This window comes from Schistocerca serialis, chromosome 1, assembly GCF_023864345.2.
Source record: "Schistocerca serialis cubense isolate TAMUIC-IGC-003099 chromosome 1, iqSchSeri2.2, whole genome shotgun sequence".
Classification (NCBI taxonomy): domain Eukaryota; kingdom Metazoa; phylum Arthropoda; class Insecta; order Orthoptera; family Acrididae; genus Schistocerca; species Schistocerca serialis.
Window position 1 is genome coordinate 683,031,828 of NC_064638.1, and position 18,066 is coordinate 683,049,893.

The following is an 18,066-nucleotide window of genomic DNA, read 5'->3' on the forward strand; positions in this document are numbered from 1 at the left end:
CGCGGACCGCAGAGAGAACGTCTCGCGAGGGGAGCGGATTTAAGGCGGCCGCCCGCCCTCAGGGGCTCATTTCGTCAGCGCATCTGATGATGGCGATATGTCTGATCACCGAAATATTGTGCCCATTGGACACTATGGACCGGCAGTACACCCGTGGACAGTTCGAGCAAGAAATACGCAGTGAAAAAACTGAAGAATCACAAGGGCTTCTTACCAAAAACCGATATATTTATACATCTTCATCGCCCTAAAAGTCTGTAACATCATTACGCAAACACTGTCCAGTTTGGTTCCTTTATAATCATATTTACTGTCAGAAAAACATACGGCATCCTAGGTATAATAACCAAGACATGAAATGATGAGATGTGTTTCTCATTGCTAAAAGATAGACATTCAGATCATATTCTGCTGTTGTTGTGTGTTACACTATGTGATCAAAAGTATCCGGACACCTGCCTGAAAATGACTTAAAAGTTCGTGGCGCCCTCCATCGGTAATGCTGGAATTCAGTATGGTGTTGACTCACCCTTAGCCTTGATGACAGTTTACACTCTCGCAGGCACACGCTCAATCAGGTGCTGGAAGGTGTCATGGAGAATGGCAGCCCATGGTTCACGGAGTGCAGCACTGAGAAGAGGAATCGATGTCGGTCGGTGAGGCCTGGCACGAAGTCGGCGTTCCAAAACATCCCAATAGGATTCAGGTCACGACTCTGTGCAGGCCAGTCCATTACAGGGATGTTATTGTCGTGTAGCCACTCCACCACAGACCGTGCATTATGAACAGGTGCTCGATAGTGTTGAAAGGTGCAGTCGTCATCCCCGAATTGCTCTTCAACAGTGGGAAGCAAGAGGGTGCTTAAAACATCAGTGTAGGCCTGTGCTGGGATGATGCCACGCAAAACAACAAGGGGTGCAAGCCCCCTCCATGAAAAACACAACCACACCATAAACCACCGCCTCCGAATTTTACTGTTGGCACTACACAAGCTGCCGGCCGCGGTGGTCTCGCGGTTCTAGGCGCGCAGTTCGGAACCGTGCGACTGCTACGGTCGCAGGTTCGAATCCTGCCTCGGGCAGGTTTAAGTAGTTCTAAGTTCTAGGGGACTAATAACCACAGCGAGTCCCATAGTGCTCAGAGCCATTTTAGCCACTACACACGCTGGCAGACCCACTCCCTGACATCGGATCGCCACAATGTGTACCGTGACTCGTCACTCGATAAAACATTTTTCCACTGTTCAATCGTCCGTTGTTTACGCTCCTTACACCAGGCGTGGCGTCGTTTGGCATTTACGGGAGTGATGTGTGGCTTATGAGCAGCCGCTCGACCACGAAATCCAGGATTACTCTGTCACAGTACTTGCAGTGGATCCTGATGCAGTTTGGAATTCCTGTGTGATGATCTGTATTGGTGTCTGCCTATTACACATTACGACCCTCTTCAACTGTCGGCGGTCTCTGTCAGTCAACAGACGTGGTCTGCCTGTACGCTTTTGTGCTGTACGTGTCCCTTCACGTTTCAACTTCAGTATCACATCGGAAACTGTGGACCTAGGGATGTTTAGGAGTGGGTAAATCTCGCGTACAGACGTATGACGCAAGTGACACCCATTCATCTGACCACATTTGAAGTCTATGGGTTCCGTGGAGCGCCCCATCCTGCTCTCACGATGTCTGATGACTACTGTGAGATCGCTGATATGGAGTACTTGGCAACAGGTGGCAGCACAATGCTCCCAATTTGAAAAACGTATGTTTTTGACGGGGTCCGGATATTTTGATCACATTATATATATATGTTGGATTTTTTTTTACTTGATATGGACTATATGATCGAAGAGGTTTGCCAGTAAAATGTTTCTATTGATGCAATAGTATATTCTGGTGATCAAGAAGCTCTTTAAGTATTTACAAGTAATACCGATACATAACATTTACGTACGGAAGATACTACATCGAGAGCAATTTTAGCTATTTATTATGACGGGATTTGTTTTAATACCACAGCGTAGTGAAAATTGTCGTCCTTTCATTCTAGTCAAATGGTTAAACAAATACGATGTCACCATAACATTTTGTGTTTTGTACGGTAAAATTCTCCGAAATGTTCACCAATGAAGAAACAGTGCTTAAGTGAAATGTAAAATGATTACCAAAGAGTGAGCGTTTCTCTGCAAAATGATTGTCAAACAGAAACTGGAGAAGGTTAGTCAATGTGGAACTATGTACTCTACTTTTACGTTTAGTGAGACACAAAATTTTTCTGGGTCGTCACCCAGTTTAACAAAAATTGGGAAAATTTAATGTACCAACTGAATTAATCACCGAATTGGTAAGCATAGCTAACGTGTTAATATTAACAAAATGATCCAAGTGAATATCTGAAAAGAGCGTGTGGCAACAATTTAAGTACAAACGTTATATCGAGTAATTCTGTGTAAGCAGGAGTTTAAGCCTCAACAAAGAGAACAATATAATTAGACAATAGCCTACAAATATAAGGCCTGCCTTTGGCGCTTCAGAAACGCCCGGTGGGATGTATTAAAAATAATCTTACAAAAGGGGACGTGTTTGTCTGAGAAACAGTCATCACAGTTTAACTTAGTTTACTAAAGTCAGAAATCATATTAAAAATTCACAAAGTAATTCTAAATTATGATCTGTCGGTGACTGTTATTTAACTGATAACTCACTTACATTCTTATTACATTGATTGCTGAGGTACATTGCGATGATAAAGGCAAAAAAAAAGTCCTACAAGTGCATGGGAAAAGTTCACACAAACGGACAAGATAAGAACAGAGATAAAAGGAATTTTGTGCATCACAGTAAGTCAGAGGCTCAGAGGGTCATCCCTGTCGCTGTGATTGAATTATTGTGAATAAGAGTTCTATGGAATACTTTGCGTCAAAGAAGATTATCTGTATCATCTTGTACATGAAACTAAGGTACGTGGTCGTGAAACATCACCAAATGCCGTGAATATTCATGAAGAAAGCAAAGTTACTAAGACTCTTGAAAACTTCCAGAAGATAGACGTAAACTGTAAGGATACAAGTATCAATAAAATATCACGCGTAATTAGGAATAAAACTTATTTAACATGGTAGTGTAATTACACACGGTGAAATCACCATCATGTGGTATGAAAATAGCTACAAAATCTTAAAACTGAAACGAAATTGAAAGTAGAAGAAAAAAGAAGCACATAAACGAGAGAAAAGTTCACACACACGTTCCAGTTAAAAGAGAAGCCAGACAACTGAATTTTAAATCTTTGTTGGAGTAACGAACTTCCTAAACCACGTGTTCCGCTTACACAAAGCGAGGACCGGAAAAGCTTACTACGGACAGAACAATATATTCTGAAAACTGCAAGAGTTCGACCACCAAACCTGAAAATGAACTAGCAGATCAAACGTGTACATGGGCTGGAATAGCTACACACTAACAGACACTGACACACTCACCAACTCCAAGTCGCTCTTAAGAGTACGGTCTTCACCCAACAATGGTCCAGGAAATAAAATGTCGTGTGACTAGGGCCTCCCGTTGGGTAGACCGTTCGCAGTGTGCAAGTCTTTCGATTTGACGCCACTTCGGCGACTTGAGCGTCGATGGGTATGAAATGATGATGATTAGAACAACACAACACCCAGTCCCTGAGCGGAGAAAATCTCCGACGGAACCGGGAATCGAACCCGAGCCCTTAGGATTGACATTCGGCCGCGCTGACCATTCAACTACCGGGGGTGGACACCGAAGGTCCACCACCGATTGCCGAGACTACGCTTTCCTTCCATCGAACGTCCCCTAGGTAACCAGAAGTGACCAGAAGGAAAATTTACGCCAGCAATTTAACTATGTCGAATGGCTACCGAAGGGATAAAAATGTCTTTTCCCTTGACTGAGAAAGCTATGTTGGCTGCACTGTTGCTACCACAGCAGACAGCCAGGCGTTGCACTGCCACCATGTATAAATCAAATTCAACATACACACTCACTCACTCATTCGATGACAAAGAGAGAAATGAAATTTGGGAGCAAAAATGTTAGCTAATGTACATAGGATTGGATATTTACTGCAAAAACTGATACTTTAATGTAATTGTGTACCACTGAATGGGAACAAACACTAAGTACAAAACTAAATTACACATCATTGAGCGTGACAGCACAAAAAACAAGTTAAATAGTATTATACGAACCCAACAGAGATGTTTCAACGTGCCGCACTGTCCTTTAGGTGGTCTGCGCTAAGGACGCCCCATGCCCGAAACGACAGATGGATGTGTCAAGAGGGAGCAGAGTACGGTGTTTGACGAAAAGCTCTTGAATGTGTATGGTGCAGCAGACATATCAGAAGAAATAAAGCGGTGCATGCAACACTGAATAATTAACGGCGAGAAAGATTTGTGGAAGACAGGTGCTGCACCTAACGAATTTTGTCTGAGAGCAATTGCGGAAACAAAAATGGTTCAAATGGCTCTGAGCACTATGGGACTCAACTGCTGTGGTCATTAGTCCCCTAGAACTTAGAACTACTTAAACCTAACTAACCTAAGGACATCACACACATCCATGCCCGAGGCAGGATTCGAACCTGCGACCGTAGCAGTCGCACGGTTCCGGACTACGCGCCGAGAACCGCGAGACCACCGCGGCCGGCTGCCGAAACAAAGTTCTAGTGCTCTGTAGGAGGGTTTGTCAATGTCAGAATTACAACAACTAGAAGAGTGGACAGTGTTAGGATTATTAAACACAATCGAATTAATTTCGTGCGCTGATGTGTAGCTGTGATTAGAAATAGACTATGAAACTGCAGTTATATGCTGCGTAAGAACATTCTACGCAATAAGAAAAGGATGTCTGAAGATATTTATAAAGGTCAGTCAAATGAAAACGCGGCAGCTGGAAGAAAGTAAAGTGTTACTATTTTAAGCGTGGTCGCCATAACCGTTAATACATTCACGCCACTGTGAGAGAAGATGGTCGCTGCCATCATAGAAAATTGTTTGCGGTTGCCTATGGAACTGTGATTGTGCCCAGGCGGCCACCTGTTCGACCGAAGCAAATCAACGGCCTTGAATGTCTTTCACCAGGGCTCCAAAAATATGGAAATCGCATGGGGAGAGATCGGGACGGTATGGAGGATGTGTAAGGGTTTCCCAGCGAAACTTCTGCAATGTAATCGAAACAACAGGCACGCTAACCCCTTGATGGTCAGGTTTTCATACCTGTTTCTCTCACTCGAAGGGGCCCACTTCTTATAGAATTTCTGGAACTTTGCGCCACAATTAACGCACAGCAGTACGTGGACATACTGCAAAAATTAAAGCGCAACATCAAGTCCAAACGGCCAAAAGTGATGGATAGCAGTATTCTGTAGCAGAATAGTACCTTGCAACATGTTTCTAAGTTGCGTATGCCTGCTTCTTTTTTACGCTCGCTAATATTGTTACTTAATTCTAACATGCTGAAAAAAGGCATCAGCTGCCTGAAACCGGTAAAGACATACAATTTTGTTTTATGCAACTGACTGTCGATTTCTTCAACAAATTAATGTCTGTAGTTGCCCAACAGAGGTTTTGAATTTAGCTCGTTGACGAACACTAACTCTCACTTCGCGTATGACGCGAAGAGATCAGACTGAAAGTTCCGATGAACGAAGGTTTCTCTCCACACACTGTACCAGGTTCTCTGTTATTCGGTGTCGCTGATTTGCGTTTCAGTTTGGAAACCAGACGGCTACTCTTCTTGTGAATGACCGTCTTCGAGCATTATCCTCTCATGAGCGCAGTAGGGAAATCACGACACCAAGGCAAGATCCACAGAAAATATTGTTACGGAATTCTGTTTTCATGGTTCTAAGACTCTTCGCTCCCCGCCGTAGCAGACTGAGGAAATTCACACGCTATTAACCGCAGCCATAGAAGTGTTCGATGCTTGCGCAACAGACCTGCGTGGACCTATCCAGGCAACAGTTAGCGTCTAATAAGCAACAAAACTTTTGAATAGCTGGCACTTGTTTCGATAGAAGAATGTGGATCTTTCCACGCTTCATACGAGAAATCGAGCTAGTCTCAGTGGACCTACGAGAATGTATCCTGGAAGTGTCATGACGGCTTCGATTGCCGCAGCTGCATATAGTTGTGAAAGGATCAGTGCTTTAGCAAAATAGCCTCGGCCGTATAAAACTCATTTGTTAGCTTCACAACTAATTTTGGGATCTCGTTCCATTTTCACAAATCCCATCATAGAACTAGAGATGATGACTGGAGTTTAACTGACGACATATGATTGATATATGGCCACTTGAAAATTGTGGGTGTATCTTCACTAATAGCGCAAACTGACACGGGTGGAACTACACGTTAACAGAAGCACAGAAGTTTCAGTAAAGATGGGTCCGACAAGGAGCTATTTACGAAACAATTGGGAATGTACGGTTAGAAGCCGCCACAGAGTTCAGTGTCCAATATTTTCTTAGTCGTTACAAGTTTATTTGAAATTAAAATCTTTCGCTTTAAGTCCACACCTAATTGAGATTAAATTTGACGAACACTTACATGCTGTTCATCTTGTTCTTGGAGGATACCACAGCCTGTAGTAATCGAGAGTGTGTGTCACTTTTTCTACTTTGGCTGTTATTTATTTAATGTTTCTTTCTATTCACAATCGGATTCAGTTTATGCAGCCATTTTCAAGCGACTATGTGTATGGAAAACCACAATATGTTACCGAAACGAAATGAGAACACAAAGATGTGAAGATAAATTAGCGGATGCCTTTAAAATTGCCAAATTTCTAATTTGGCAGCATCTTCACAGTGTGTGTCTCCATTAGTTTCGGTCTGCAAAATGCTGCTATACTAACTGTTTTGACAGTTTTGACATTTGGCTTGTGCACATTACGTAGGAATTGTGCAAAGCTATAATTTATCTATTCATCTCAAGGAGATTTATCTTGATCAAAGAATAAAAAAGTGGGTGTCTAATTAACACCACCCAGATACAGGACCAAACAACTGTATCGTGAAGTCATAGTCAGCCCCAAAAGAATTGTGTGGTCTGAAAAATGAGCGATTTTTCAGCTGATACGTGAATGAGTTTAGTTGACATGGATAACACACAGTTCCTTATGTTGAAATGAGGTAAAAGCAATCAAGAACGCATAACTCCGACTAATTTCGTGCATACCATATACAACAGACAGATAGGGGAACTCAGCGCGGAACGGGATACTTAATGTTTGACAATTTGTATAAAATAAGGGAACACAAGGAAACACTTCTTAAAGTTGTAAAAAACACCTTGAAATGTAACTTAATGTACGTTATTTTAAAATCACTTAAAACAATACATTTTGCATTTATTACAATTTTTCAAAGAAAGTTTTACATATTTCCCGTTCCGCCCCACCCACGGGGCAGAATGGGATAAGGTTACTTTTTGTTAAATGATTGCATAAACGTTGAATTTGAATTACGAATATCGTATTAAATTATGACAAAATGTTGTATAAAAATCAGTTCAGACTAAGGAATGTGTAATTTAAACAATTAAAAAGTCATTCTTCCAAATAAGAAAATATTTTAATGTCATTCTGAGAAATGTACAGTGCTTAATAACCACCAAACCACTAACTACTAGTCCTTTCAACAATAGTCACAAATCAGTATATTCTCTTCATCTTCACTGTCTATGCCAACACATGAATTGTGTGCCCACTAGAAACACCTCTGGCATGCGAACCAGCCCTCATAAGGAACGGAGTAGAAGTCCCCACAGTAGACACACTCAGCATCCTCTCTCTCTGATTCTCTCTTCTCCATCATCTCCTTCCTTTAATTTTTCTTAAGGTCTTTGATGTCCTCTGCTTTGTTTTTTGTGGGTGTACAGTTTGATATTTTTGCCTTAAGTTGCACTGCACCTGACGTCTCTGTCTTGATATTGTTCATATTTGTGCACCCTCCTTCTTTTTGTAGGCCTACTTCACGTGCGACAGCATTCCGCAGTTCCTTCTTATAAGGAGGATCTGTTAGTACGACGGTTTTTCCTTTTCGTCTTGTAGTCCGCCGAGTATTTTGACGGATTAGTGGGACTGGAATGACAGCCTCGGGCGATATCTGGAAAGCTGAGTTGTTAGGCGAACATAGCTGATTGGGAGAGTCTGGCATCCATGAACATCCAGGCTGGGGGTAAATGATGGAGCCTTGGTCAGTCTTAGTCGTAGGCCTATTAGTGGCAGGTACAGAGACACCGGAGAGCCTGTAATGAATGTGTTAGATTGCCCATCTGTAGAGTTTGCAGTCGGACTTTCGCAGTTTTCGAACTGAACATCTATTAGCGCTGATGGGAGGTAGTCTGCGTCTGAAAACACATTCAGGTCAGACGGCCATATTCCAGTTCTCTTAAAGCCATTTATAGCTGTCGGCATCGTTGCAGCACGTAAAAACGCGGCCCCAAATAGCGATGATATTTGTAAAAGAGTGACAACTTTTCCAGGATGGCTCCGTAGCCATTTTTTTTTATCTCTTCACTGTCAGAACAACTCAGGGGCTTGAAAAACGTTACGTCCAGGGGTTGTAACTTATGTGAAGTGTGTGGCGGTAAACAAAGGACAACTACAACATTGTCTTTAGCCATATGAAGCAGCTCCAGGTTTTTAGTGTGAACTGAATGTCCATCAAAAATTAGAAGCACAGGTGATTCTTTCGTGGCCTTAGAAAATCCCACAAATTTTCTGAACCATACTAAAAATAATCCGCTAGTGATCCACCCTGAGGGGTGAACTTCAGACCAGCCTCCTGGAGGCAATCCAAGCTCAAATTCTTGTTTTTTCTTCTTCCTTGGAAAGATAAGCATGGACGGCATGTATAACCCATATGCAGACAAGCAGATGATTGCTGTAACGGTTTCTCCATGTTCTGAAGATGTTACCGCTCCTACTTGCCTCTTTCCATTAAGTGCTATTATTTTCGACCGAATTTTAGAGTTAACTGTCAAGCCACTTTCATCGCAGTTGAATATTTTGTCAGCTGTTAGTTTGTAATTATCAATAACATTACTGAGAAGGGAGTTAAACTGTGAAACTGCTATTTTGTTGAATCCTGTTGCTCGAGCACCAGAAATATTTTCTGGCTTGCCAATAGATAGTGTAGGATGCCTCGTAGTAAATCCTTTAACCCAGTCTTGTCCAGCTAGACAAGTTTGTTTGTCAAATCTGTGTGGTAAGCCATTTATTTCGGCTAGTTGACAGACTAGTGATCTGAGATCTTTCATTGTTAGACCAAAAAGTCAGCTTTCCATTGACTTGAGATACGTTACCAGCTAATGTTCTTGTTCTGCAGTAGCCACCTTTTTAAATTTCCCACCTGATTTGTCAATTATGTAGTCAGGATTATTCGTAGCTTTACGCACATATCTTTCCAATGTTGATTTCGGTACCTTGAACTGCTTGGATGCTTTTAAAAATCCCATTTGGGAGGATAATACGGCTGAAACTGCCATTTCCATCACTTTTACGTCCCATTGCTGTCTATCAGTCTTTTTCATGTACGTTCGCACCATCTGAAACAGCAAGGGGGAGAGAAAAAAGAATATAGTTTGTTTTCTACTTGCATCAAAATACGACGGGGCAGAACGGGACACTACCCCATTCTGCCCCGTCCCGTTCCACCCCAAGAGCACTTCTGAAGTTAATAACTTATATGAAGTGTAATAACTGGCGTACTTGAACACATTTAATAACTGAAGTATAACAAATGCCAAGCACTTTAAGGGCATGTGTCATTTTAGGGTATATAAATAACAATTAACAGCTTACCTGGCGTTGAAATTCACCAACCGTTATAACAACGCAAGCGGTAACATGACGGACAACGATTCACTTAGATCTCGCACTTCAAACTACACTCCTGGAAATGGAAAAAAGAACACATTGACACCGGTGTGTCAGACCCACCATACTTGCTCCGGACACTGCGAGAGGGCTGTACAAGCAATGATCACACGCACGGCACAGCGGACACACCAGGAACCGCGGTGTTGGCCGTCGAATGGCGCTAGCTGCGCAGCATTTGTGCACCGCCGCCGTCAGTGTCAGCCAGTTTGCCGTGGCATACGGAGCTCCATCGCAGTCTTTAACACTGGTAGCATGCCGCGACAGCGTGGACGTGAACCGTATGTGCAGTTGACGGACTTTGAGCGAGGGCGTATAGTGGGCATGCGGGAGGTCGGGTGGACGTACCGCCGAATTGCTCAACACGTGGGGCGTGAGGTCTCCACAGTACATCGATGTTGTCGCCAGTGGTCGGCGGAAGGTGCACGTGCCCGTCGACCTGGGACCGGACCGCAGCGACGCACGGATGCACGCCAAGACCGTAGGATCCTACGCAGTGCCGTAGGGGACCGCACCGCCACTTCCCAGCAAATTAGGGACACTGTTGCTCCTGGGGTATCGGCGAGGACCATTCGCAACCGTCTCCATGAAGCTGGGCTACGGTCCCGCACACCGTTAGGCCGTCTTCCACTCACGCCCCAACATCGTGCAGCCCGCCTCCAGTAGTGTCGCGACAGGCGTGAATGGAGGGACGAATGGAGACGTGTCGTCTTCAGCGATGAGAGTCGCTTCTGCCTTGGTGCCAATGATGGTCGTATGCGTGTTTGGCGCCGTGCAGGTGAGCGCCACAATCAGGACTGCATACGACCGAGGCACACAGGGCCAACACCCGGCATCATGGTGTGGGGAGCGATCTCCTACACTGGCCGTACACCACTGGTGATCGTCGAGGGGACACTGAATAGTGCACGGTACATCCAAACCGTCATCGAACCCATCGTTCTACCATTCCTAGACCGGCAAGGGAACTTGCTGTTCCAACAGGACAATGCACGTCCGCATGTATCCCGTGCCACCCACCGTGCTCTAGAAGGTGTAAGTCAACTACCCTGGCCAGCAAGATCTCCGGATCTGTCCCCCATTGAGCATGTTTGGGACTGGATGAAGCGTCGTCTCACGCGGTCTGCACGTCCAGCACGAACGCTGGTCCAACTGAGGCGCCAGGTGGAAATGGCGTGGCAAGCCGTTCCACAGGACTACATCCAGCATCTCTACGATCGTCTCCATGGGAGAATAGCAGCCTGCATTGCTGCAAAAGGTGGATATACACTGTACTAGTGCCGACATTGTGCATGCTCTGTTGCCTGTGTCTATGTGCCTGTGGTTCTGTCAGTGTGATCATGTGATGTATCTGACCCCAGGAATGTGTCAATGAAGTTTCCCCTTCCTGGGACAATGAATTCACGGTGTTCTTATTTCAATTTCCAGGAGTGTAAATCAAAATGGCTGCCCTGACTTCCCTTCCATTCGGAGAAACAGTTACATTCCCATACAACCGGTTTCAGCACTGTCCAATCTAGAAAAGAGCAATTTCCCATTGCGCCCCGCTATCCCGTTCCACCCAGAGTTCCCCTACACTTGTAAACAATGCCACCGACGTCTTTCAAAAAAATGCTCTTTTTTCGCATGTGTGAACTGTTAGGGACGTGTGGGACGTTTTGAAACGTACAGTAGTTGATCAGGAAAAATTCACAAACTTCCAAACAGTATTTGCATTCACTAACACGGAGACATGCACAACACGGTTGTATTCACAAAATATTTATTACCAGTACAACTTCAACAACAAATTCAGTGACTAGAATTTTGTTTAATGGAACTCCTTTTAAATAGACATCCACTTTCATGTCATTCCCTATCGCAATACACCCTAAGTAATGCGACTGCACACATAGATCGAAACACAAAGAAATAATACACTTTCTCCACCATTTTCACAAATTCTTATGTAACGTCATCCTTAAGTTCCTGAAGACTATCATATGAATTCTTTTTAAACACTCATTACGGCTGGCCACACTTATCTTGATGGACTCCTGCAATACGGGCTGCTGCCGACAATGTGATTTTTCCTTCTAGTCTCTGGATGGTCCTGTAGTTAAAGATAAGTAGATAGGACGATCGGTATTTGAATGAAATCGTGGTTTCGAAACTGGAGCAGCTGTGTTTATTACGTATGTGGCAAATACATCCCACATAAAGTCGCTAATCGTTAAATGTTTGTGGCACACCTGAAAAATGAGCAATGAAGTACGTTAGATAACGTTAATCGTTATACACCGAAGCGCCAAAGAAAACTGTATAGGCGCGTATATTCAAATACAGAGATATATAAACAGGTAAAATACGGCACTGCGGTCGGCAACGGCTATAGAAGACAATAAGTGTCTGGTGCAGTTGTTATGTCGGTTACTGCTGCTACAATGGCGGTTTATCAAGATTTAATCTCCGACATCGCTGCGACGGGAAAAAAATACTGCAAGAACGGGACCAACGACGGCTGAAGACAATCGTTCAACGTGACAGAAGTGCAACCTTTCCACAAATTGCTGCAGATTTCAGTGCTGGGCCATCAACCAATGTCAGAGCGCGAACAAATCAACGAAACATCATCGATATGGTACATATGAAGTCTTCACGGGTTGTCAGCCGAGTGGCGTCGTCGTCTCGTAGCAAGTTTCCATGGAATTTGTCTCCATCTTCAGGCGAAGTCACTTCGCCTGAAGATGATGGAGACGCATTCCATTGAAACATTGCTACGAGACGACGACGCTACTCGCCTGACAACCCGTGAAGACTTCATATATGAAATTCGCCGAGACAGCCTGCACTCACATATATCATCGATATGGATTTTTGGAGCTGAAGGCCCACTCGTGTACCCTTGATGACTGCACGACACAAGGCTTTGCGCCATGCCTGGGCCCGTCAACACCGACGTTGTACTGTCTGGAAACATGTTGCTTGGTCAGACGAGTCTAGTTACAAACTGTATCGAGCCCATGGACGTGTAAGAGTATGGAGACAACCTCACGAATTTATGGACCATGCATGTCAGCAGGGGACTGTTCAAGCTGGTGGAGGCTCTGTAATGATGTGGGGCGTGTGCAGTTGGAGTGATATGGGACCCCTAATACGCCGAGGTAAGACTCTGACAGGTGACATGTACGTAGGCATCCTGTTTGATCACTTGCATCCATTCATGTCCATTACACATTCCGACACTTGGGCAATTCCTGCAGGACAATGCGGCATCCCACACGTCCAGAATTACTACAGAGTGGCTCCAGGAACACTCTTCTGGGTTTAAACACTTCCGCTGGCCACCAAATTACGCAGGCATGAACATTATTGAGTATATCTGGGATGCCTTGCAACATGCTGCTCATTAGGGACCACCACCCCCTCGTACTCTTACGGATTCATGGACAGCCCTGCAGGATTCATCGTGTTAGTTCCTCTGGCACGACTTCAGACATTAGTCGAGTCCATGCTACGTCGTGTTGCGGCTCGTGGGGGCCTACGCGATATTATGTAGGTGTACCACTTTCTTTGGCTCTTCAGTGTATACTCAAGCCAAGTGACCCAGTAAATAATAATATATTGTAATCCAAAACAAACATGCATTACTAAATTACATTCAAAACAAAAGTTACTACTGAATACTTAATAACCTTGAAATGCTACCTTGGAATTGAATGGAACCATTTCTGTCTCATTACACCGTCTTTAGAAAACCGCAATACATGAAGTTTGTCTTTCGCTATATAATTTGCATTACTTTTTGGGGCATAATACTTCATAAGCATAATAAAGGTGAAACTGCATAAAAACATATTATGTTGTGTTAAACTTATATAAGCACAACTTAGTAACGCAAAATATGATTTCTGTGTCCTTAAATGAGAATCTTGTGACGATCACATACCACAATGATGTTTTTTATACTCAACACGCTGCTGATACAACAAAAGACAGCCATTGCCTTTCGAAGCGTCTCGCTGACGTCACAGTTTTTAGTTCTCGCATTTCTTCGGTTATTACATTCATGTGGTGTTCATGCAATAACTTCATTATCAACATAAAAATTAATAACGTAAAATAAAATTATTATTGTGTTAGAAACTGGAGGTTCGAACATTTAAATTTCGCTTAATAGTAGGTAATTAGAATAATTTTATTTGTCACTGTGGAAATTGCTTATGATTAGTGTGGGGATTACGAACGGAATCGCTGTTTTGGTCTTGATTATTCGCACATAAAGTAACAGCAAAATTGTCGAGACATCTATTTTTCATTTTAGTTCCTATATTGTTAAGTTTGTCTGGCTGATTTTTAAAATGACAAAAACTTTCGATTTCTTTCAGAAGATTGATTTTCTTCGCTTGTGTTGTGTGATGAAGGATTGCGAATTTGTCTGTTGTGTATTAGATGCATCGCAGATGCGTTTGGATTACATTGGCCAAACCCATACGAATTTTCGTATTAGATTAAAAAAATACATGTAATACAACGAAAATAATGCAAGTGCACTTGCGATTTGATTTCATGGTTCTGCTCATACATCAAATGCGTCAATCACATTTGTGCATGCAACTATAGAACTTTAAAAACGATTGAATCATTTATAGTAACACTGTATATTATGAGAACGGCAAAGAATATCCTAAAACGTCATTCAGTTTCTACCCATGCTTTAGAAAGATGTATGTATTTGTAAATCGTTTTCCAAAGACTTAGACTTCTGAGATTTCAGTGACAAGCTCTTTGCATCTAGAACCTCACAGTCTTATGAATAAGTCTACTTGATATCGATGCAGTACATTTTCGAGTCTTGCTGTCGCTGAAACTGAACCGATGGAGAGCGGTTGAACGGTACAACGAACAATAATGCTGTGAAATTTAGCGTTGTCATTGACTCCGCTGCTTAGTTATGGGGGGATATTCATGAAATTAACAGAAAATGTTAGTCTTCAATTTATTTATTAGTAGAACTCATAGATAATAAATTCCCACAGTTTCGTTAATGAAATCGCATCCAAAGGGCCCGAAAAATAATTAAATGTGTGCTGCAACCTTCCTGCCACGCCGACTTTTTGAAGCAACACTTCATTACTAGCTCGATGAACAACGATACTGTGGAGTACTTTCAAGCAAACTTGCACGAGATACATCTGTGATATATACACTTTGGTATTATAGACTCTGTTCCGTATTTTAAAAACAATAGGAAACCAGCTACTTTGTTTACGAGGAAGTAGTTCTAGTTTTGACACATATTCATCTCCTACAATTGTCATAATTGCAATTTATGATGCAGTTCCTGTATTTAACTATGGGAATGTAGGGAGGATTAAGGTATTAGGGAAAATAGACTGTAAGATAGGATATTTAACTCAAGACATCTTGAGAAAAATAGATTTACTGCGCCCTTGTGCAGCTTAAAAGTTAATGACGACCTGGTAAAGGAAAGAAGAAAAGAAACACCAGAAGAAAAGCCTTGGAGGGAAAGAGGACCCCGAGTGCAAATCTGGGGCCTTCTGAAGAGATGACACAAGAAAAAATGTTAAATTGAACTGTAAACTGCATATCCTGAAAATTATGTTTTTTGTTTCTGTAAACACAATGTAAGTTGACTCACAAGTAAATTCTGAAACTCGGATACTAACTGAGATATTGGTCAAAGTGCTTGGAATTATAATTTTAAAAAATGTGAAAATTGTCCTATTTGATACGTTCAAAAAAACCTCATGAGACAAGCTTACTATATGCAAGAAAATTAAACAGAGAAAATTTTTTAGATATCTCTTGAACTGTTTGTGAGCATAAAATACATATGCTACTTTTTTAAAATAAAATTTTTAAATTCTATAACAAAAGTTAAATCTACATAGTCCAAGGAGCCTAACAGTAAATGTGTTAATTTCTTGAAAAGCGTAGTACAAAATTTCATTGCCGTATCTTGAAAACTGTGAATTTAGTGCATCTTTTATATAGTGTATGTGTTTCATGATTGTTCCCCCTTAATGACACATCAGTACGGCAACAATGTACTGTGCGACCTGCACTGTGGGACTTTCTCTAGTTCTTATTTATTGTGTTTGTCCAGCTGTGCGTTCATAACAAAAAGTAATTGCTTAGTAAATGTCCCTTGTTACGGTGCAGGGATTTCGGCAGTGACTGGTGTGTTCGGTGCCGCAGGTACCGGAGTGGCGCGTGCTGCTGCTGGAGGCTGGTGGGGACGAGCCGCCGGGCTCCGCGGTGCCGTCCATGGTGATCAACTACCACGGAAACCCGGAGCTGGACTGGAACTACAAGACCGAGCCCGAGAAAGCCGCCTGTCTCGGCTACCCCGAGCAGCGCTGCGACTGGCCCAGGGGGAAGGTAACGCAAGGTCCCATTACCGTCCAACTCGCACACACACACACTACTAGAAGCTTCCCGTTCCTCATTACCAGCACCGCTCAAGGAAGTAAACACATTAGTTCAACTGTCAAGTTCGTGTAGCCCTGTACGTATTAGTCGACCACAATATTATTGCATCTGGAAGTGAGGGCAGTTAGGTCGGCTCGGCTTATCTTGAGTTTCTGTTGTGATATTTGACGGGGAAACGCTGAACCACTTGACGGTATATCCACAGCTGTCTTGAAATCATTCACAGTGCGATGCATTTTCCTTAGTCACCGCTGTACTTGTTTACTGTAACGGCCAAGGGAGGCAACAACACAGTGGTCGAGTAGTAGTTAAAAGTCGTCGCAACGAAATAAATGTTTACTGACACCGTCCACGTTTCGGGGTGAGCAGAGACGCTTGTGATTTCCGTACCTGACGTAATGTCGCTAGTGTCGCCAAAAGAAATATCCATCAGCAGAACAGCATCGTAACCTCGTCTATTAGAGACAGCGCGTAATTAATGTCAATAACTTTGTTTTTATCATCAAGACAATATCAAAAAATAATTTTTTATACTTGGCACCCCTGGTCAGCATGTACTTAAGAATATCATACATTTCTGCCAAGAACTGACACTAAATATTTCCTTATTACGATCAGTTTTCCTCCAACGGCCATCTTCAGGTATCCTGTATACCAAAGCGGAAAATACATGCGGGGTTTCCATATTAACAGTCAATATAAAGCTCCGACAGAAAATCATGACCAACAACGGTAGATCAGCAGAAAATGAAGAGATGGAGTAAGTATATGAAGATATTGAACGAGTATTTCACTATATAAAGGGATATGAAAATCTAATGATCTTTGTTGATTCAAATGAGGTTCTGTTGAGTGGAATAAAAGAAAGGGTTACGGGAGAATATGGTCTAGGCAGCATAAACCAGAAGGGACAAACACTAATTGAGGTCTGCGATAAATTTCAGCTAATAATAGCGAATACTGTTTTCAGGAATCAGCAGAGCAGGAAATATATTTGGAAAACATGCGGAGGCACAGGAATATTCCAGCTGGATTGCGTAATATTCAGACAGAGGTTTCGAAATCAGATATTTCAGTGTAAGGCGTACCCATTAGAAGACATATGCTTAGATCATGATTTATTAATGAAAAAGAGTTCACTAAAGAGTAAGAGAAACCGTCGGAAGAATCAGTGTGGAAGAAAGCGAGATACTGAAGAACCGAGCAGTGACGATCACGTTTGAATTTCACTAAAGATGTAGATACTGCGATAAGAATGTCACACTAGGCAGGTGAGTTAAAGGGGAGTAGGCATCTCTAAAAATGTTACTCACGAATATTGGACACAGGTACAAGGAAGATAACTGCGAATAAAGCTTGGGTAACGGAAGAGATGCTTCAGTTGATCGATGAAAAGTGGAGAAACAAAACTCTTCATGGAGAGGCAGGAATACAGCTATGCGCCTGTACCTCACTTACAAATGAAATACTCGTAAATAGGAAGTTCAGGGGAGCGAAGGGGAAATGGCTGAAGAAAATATGTGAAGAAATCTAAAAAGAAATGATCGTCGGAAGGGCTGAATCAGCACACAGAAAACTCAAAACAATCCTCGATGGAATTAAAAGCAAGAGTGCTAACATTATAGTAAAACTGGAATTGCACTATTAAATTCAAAAGAGAGAGCAGAGAGATGGAAAGAGTAGATCGAAGGCCTCTATGAGGGCGAGGAATCGTCTGATGACG

At 42.6% G+C, this 18,066-nt stretch overlaps 1 protein-coding gene across 1 annotated transcript in view; it reads left to right on the forward strand.

The window, feature by feature from the left end:
* Positions 1-18,066, forward strand: part of LOC126480380 (glucose dehydrogenase [FAD, quinone]-like) — a 196,433-nt gene that overhangs the window by 59,674 nt on the left and 118,693 nt on the right. Inside the window, exon 3 of the mRNA XM_050103860.1 lies at positions 16,110-16,292. Coding sequence (XP_049959817.1) covers positions 16,110-16,292 — 183 coding nt within the window. The remainder of the gene's footprint in view (positions 1-16,109; positions 16,293-18,066) is intronic.